The sequence below is a fragment of the Monopterus albus genome, unplaced genomic scaffold (assembly GCF_001952655.1).
Source record: "Monopterus albus unplaced genomic scaffold, M_albus_1.0 scaffold40.1, whole genome shotgun sequence".
Classification (NCBI taxonomy): Eukaryota; Metazoa; Chordata; class Actinopteri; order Synbranchiformes; family Synbranchidae; genus Monopterus; species Monopterus albus.
In genome coordinates this window covers 4,214,781-4,220,088 of record NW_018127920.1, presented here as the reverse complement: position 1 = coordinate 4,220,088, position 5,308 = coordinate 4,214,781, and the positions used below count along the sequence as shown (strand labels likewise).

Here is a 5,308-nt window from a genome sequence, read left to right as displayed (position 1 = left end):
CCTTCGAACCTCAGACAGTGTCAGGCATTTTGGTTTCTATTAGCCGTGGAAGAAGGTTCAAGTGTTTACCTTCCTGGGCCAGGTCTCCAATGTTAATATAGGTCAGCCCTGTCTGCTGGGCTAGCTCCTTTCCTAAGGTGGTCTTTCCAACTCCAGGAGTTCCTGTGGATTATAGAATTCAAATTTGAGATAAGATTAGAATTCATTCAAAAATGTATACATTTAATGTCGCCATGTATGCAGCAGCCATGTTTGTGTAAACATGGTCCAGAGTTTTACTTCCTCTGGGTGTGCAGTCTGTTGTTTGCTAATGGCCGCATGAAGTTCATCCAAACTTAGCATTAACGTCTGGGGCGATATAAGTTGCAATTATTATAGAGGAAGTGAACTCCCTGGGGAGAGAAAAGGGTCTACACTTAATCATAAGAAATTCCAGGTTAGCTGAGAAGTGGCTCTCAGTGATGAGAGAGTTCGTACACCGAGCTTCAGGCTGTTAAGCAGTAGAAATGACTCCAATAAAGAGGTGGAATGTTGTCTTGCACTGTCCAGGTCTGAAGGCAGATTTCAACCAAATGGCACTACTGTCGCACTACTGTCCCTGGTGGGGTGCATGGTGGATAACATGCAGTATAATGATAAGCCTCTGCATCACACAGCGCTGTCGTAAAAGGGCAGAGAACATAATCAGGGATCCGTGCCACCCAGCTCACTCTCTGCTCAAACACAAAAACTGCACCTACAGCCTCAGGCACAACAAGGCGAACAGTATCATCACACACAGAACAAGACTTTACATCAGCTTTTTCCCTGCCGCAGTAAGACTGATGGCAAATACGAAAAAGTGAGAATATATGTGCAATATCCCCTTACTAGACATGCGCAATGAAAGTCACTTTTGGCTTTTCCCGTTTAGGGGTCGCCACAGCAAAATCATCACGCTGACGACTCGCATGTTGACATTTAGCACGTGTTTTACGCTTTTCTGCTCTCGCCGCTGCACCTTAACCACTAGCCTACCAGGGACGGCACTAGACATGCGCAATAATGATACAGAAATGTTCCACAAGGTAAGAGCATCTCATCAACAGTGTTCTCTTGGGGGACCTGAATAATAGCAGGACATTCTCCACCAAACAATGGAAACAGGCCTGAATATAAACTGTGTTTTAGTATGTTATAACCCCTCACTACCTCACCAAGCATAATGACATATCCAACTCCACCATGTGAATTACTAAGTGCGATGTTTGAAGTTCACTGAGAAAATACTATTACCCTATTTTTGTGTATTGTGGCTTTAACGCTTTGTTGCCTTTATGTAACTTTTTATTTTATGACTAAATGCTCTTTCTCGCTTTTGACTCTTTATCTGACTCCAAAGGAGAGCTGCACAAGAATTCCTACATGCCATGACTGTCTGTTTATGGATAAATGGCAAATAAAAATCTTGACTTGACTTGACTTGACATTGGGCCTCGTCAATGAGAGAGTGACCACTCTAATTGGCTGCTGAGCTTAAGGAATCAATGCATGAGAAGAAAAAAGGTTTGGGAAAGCCCCTTCAACTTGTCACTGTAGTATCCATGATTTCACCCATTTAGTGCAGTTTCTTGTTTTTCACCTCCACAATCTCCTTTCTTCTTCCACAACCAAAAAGACCAAGGGCAGAGAACCAAAGTGTCACTTGCAACTTCTAATAGAATATATGTCTGATAAGAAGCAGCTATAAACAGCAGCCGTTTTGAAGGAGAGCTGCTTTGTTTACAGCTTATATTTCTGCAGTCTAGCCCTTCTTCTTTCCCAAAGAATGGTGAACACAGCTACTGCCACCTACTGGTAGGGGTAGTTATTCCTGTCACACAGGTGTGGAATGTATGTGCCAGTTGGCTGTTAGCTGTAGCCTATGCGGTGTGTTCAAGTGCCACTTTTTCAGCTTGAGTGGCCCAGACAATGGCAATTTGAGGCAACGCAGCAGTCAGCCTTCATCGCTGCTAGTTCTTTCAAATCCGCTTGGTGTGTCTCTGCCCTTACAGTGGATATAAAAAGTCTACACACCCCTGTTAAAATGCCAGGTTTCTGTGATGTAAAAAAACGAGACCAAGATAAATAATTCCAGAACTTTAGCCACCTTTAATGTGACCTATAACTTGTACAACTCAATTGAAAACAAACTGAAATCTGTTTTTCAGTGGGAAGTAAAAATAAAAAACTAAAATAATGTGGTTGCATTAGTGTGCACACCCTTATACTAATATTTTGTTGAAGCACCTTTTGATTTTATTACAGCACTCAGTCTTTTTGGGTATGAGTTTATCAGCAATGCACATCTTGACTCTGCAATATTTGCCCACTCTTCTTTGCAAAAACGCTCCAAATCTGTCAGATTGCGAGGGCATCTCCTATGCACAGCCGTCTTCAGATCACCCCACAGATGTTCAATCGGATTCAAGTCCGGTCTCTGGCTGGGCCATTCTAAGACTTTTATCTTGTTCTGGTTAAGCCATTCCTTTGTTGATTTGGATGTATGCTTGGGGTCGTTGTCGTGCTGAAAGATGAAGTTCCTCTTCATCTTCAGCTTTCTAGCAGAAGCCTGAAGGTTTTGTGCCAATATTGACTGGTATGTGGAACTGTTCATAATTCCCTCCACCTTGACTAAGGCCCCAGTTCCAGCTGAAGAAAAACAACCCCAAAGCACGATGCTGCCACCACCATGCTTCACTGTGGGTATGGTGTTCTTTTGGTGATGTGCAGTGTTGTTTTTGCACCAAACATACCTTTTGGAATTATGGCCAAAAAGTTCAACCTTGGTTTCATCAGACCATAGCACCTTTTGCCACATGCCTTTGGGAGACATCAAATGTGTGTTTGCAAAACGTAACCGGGCATGGATATTTTTCTTTGTAAGAAAAGGCTTCTGTCTTGCCACTCTACCCCATAGCCCAGACAAATGAAGAATACGGGAGATTGTCGTCACATGTACTACACAACCAGTACTTGCCAGGAATTCCTGCAGCTCCTTTAATGTTGCTGTAGGCCTCTTGGCAGCCTCCCTGACCAGTTTTCTCCTTGTCTTTTCATCAATTTTGGAGGGACGTCCAGCTCTTGGTAATGTCACTGTTGCACCATATTTTCTCCACTTGATGATGACTGACTTCACTGTGTTCCATGGTATATCTAATGCCTTGGAAATTCTTTTGTACCCTTCTCCTGACTGATACCTTTTAACAATGAGATCCCTCTGATGCTTTGGAAGTTCTCTGCGGACCATGGCTTTTGCTGTAGGATGCGACTAGGAAAATGTCAGGAATAGCCTACTGGAACAGCTGAACTTTATATGGGGTTAATCAGAGGCACTTTAATTGATGGCAGGTGTACTGACTCCTATTTAACAAGAGTTTGAATGTGACTGCTTAATTCTGACAACAGTCACAGCCCCACAGTAAGAGGGTGTGCACACTAATGCAACCACATTATTTTAGTTTTTTATTTTTACTTCCCACTGAAAACAGATTTCAGTTTGTTTTCAATTGAGTTGTACAAGTTATAGGTCACATTAAAGGTGGCTAAAGTTCTGGAATTATTTATCTTGGTCTCGTTTTTTTACATCACAGAAACCTGGCATTTTAACAGGGGTGTGTAGACTTTTTATATCCACTGTATATGGGATTCATCAATGTAAGAATACAGGTATGAACAATTATGTGGTTTAAGAATAAGACTTTTATTAAAACCTTTCTGAAGAACAACCTAAGAACAAAAAAAAAAACTGGAAGATGCTGGTGATTGAGGCCCAATTTCCACCACATAGTTCATATATTATGTCATGCCAAGGATGTAATGCTGAACATAACCTGGTGTTATTCATGATTCTACTATAATCTGATTTGTGCCTAGAGTGGCTTCATGTTAAACAGTCATTTCTGATCTGAGGAGCAGCAGTAGTATGAAACCACATTTTATGATCTAAAATTACAGCCTTTGACAGCTGTTCCAAGAGCAAACATCTGGACTTATAGCCACTACATATCCTGTAATAGTTCCAGGGTGTAAATCACAGTTTATCATTAACTTACAGGGCAACGTTATACTGAAACACAATCACAATATCACTATGACTCCATGCCCTCACTAAAAACAACCCCCCTGTTCAGAACTATATGAGAGAGAGACAAAGCCCTAACTTTAATGTTATTTCGTGGCACCATAATGTGATTTCATTAGGTTTTATTTTACGAATAGTGGCATGCTGACTAAGCTGTCGCAGCTATCGTTAAATGAAAAGCAGCAGAAGTTTGTATCACCTGTTAGCAGAATGTTTGGACGCTTCCTCGTCGTCATAACTTGCTAACAGCCGACACGCGTCTTGAAGACGACCACCTGAAAGACAGAATAGTCTCGTTATGCTGCTCTATTCTATACAGGATATTTTATTTCTACGCTAAATGTATACAGACAAACCTGTAAAAGAGATATGCAACACAATAGAAGACAAGAGTAATTGACTAAATGTTTGCTTTAAAATCTGCTCGTGGTTGTACAGTATACGTATCCACTTTAGGAAGTGCCTTCTACAAACACTGCCGTACGCTGAGGCTTTGCGTCAGTTTTACGCCAGTTTTACGGCACTGCGAGTCCTCTGAGTTTAAATCATGTATGTAAATAGGTAAAACTTCACTTTGTTTCGTGGTCATACTTGTAATGTTACTCCAGCTTTTGATTCACAAATTAGTTCCCATTAAACCCAAGCAAGAGTTTGAAGTGACGGAAACACCGAAGTCTGCTTCTTGCACATTAAATGGTCCAACAAGGTAAGTTAATGCAGAGTTATCATATTAGCTTAACATGTATTATTTGATCCATCTCACCAAATACGATTGGAGTTAAACAACATTATCCTATCGCCTACACATGAAAAAGTAACGTTAATTTTATTAGGTGTTTGACACTTAAAAGTTTTTGGATATATTTTTGACGTGTGGGGATATCAGAATATACTTTTGGCAGCGCATATGAAAAATAAGCTAAATATAAGAAGCTAAATACAACATGAAATCGCAAATACTTCCTTTCTTTATATTGGAAGTTATACTGATGCTGAGAGATGATATCTGTTTCCTGTATTTTCTGCCTTGTGTTAGCCAGTTCAGACTGACAACCAGCAACGGTTCCCACTGCTCTTTAGGTTCCCAGTTCTCCACTGAACTGCTACGGCCAATGTCAAGCACCGCAGTGAAGGATGAACAAGCTTTCTTTAGGAGATAAAGCTGCTGCAAGCAGAGTAAGTTCTTTGACAGGCCTATAAGATTAT

At 41.0% G+C, this 5,308-nt stretch overlaps 2 protein-coding genes across 4 annotated transcripts in view; one reads left to right on the top strand and one right to left on the bottom strand.

The window, feature by feature from the left end:
- The window catches only part of ak6 (adenylate kinase 6), a 7,610-nt gene extending 3,046 nt beyond the window's left edge, over positions 1-4,564 (bottom strand). The window contains exons 1-3 of the mRNA XM_020599286.1: positions 4,459-4,564; positions 4,302-4,377; positions 70-162 (exon numbers count right to left, since the gene is read on the bottom strand). Of these exons, the coding sequence (XP_020454942.1) occupies positions 70-162; positions 4,302-4,338 (130 nt within the window). The 5' untranslated portion in view covers positions 4,339-4,377; positions 4,459-4,564. The remainder of the gene's footprint in view (positions 1-69; positions 163-4,301; positions 4,378-4,458) is intronic.
- Positions 4,565-4,600: 36 nt separating this feature from the next.
- rad17 (RAD17 checkpoint clamp loader component) overlaps positions 4,601-5,308 on the top strand; it is a 17,842-nt gene continuing 17,134 nt past the window's right edge. Inside the window, exons 1-2 of one of the 3 annotated variants that reach the window (XM_020599285.1) lie at positions 4,601-4,808; positions 5,183-5,278. In XM_020599285.1, coding sequence (XP_020454941.1) covers positions 5,237-5,278 — 42 coding nt within the window. In that variant the 5' untranslated portion in view covers positions 4,601-4,808; positions 5,183-5,236. Of the gene's footprint in view, positions 4,809-5,138; positions 5,279-5,308 lie in introns of all 3 variants that reach the window. The other 2 variants (XM_020599283.1, XM_020599282.1) reach the window with 2 other exon arrangements.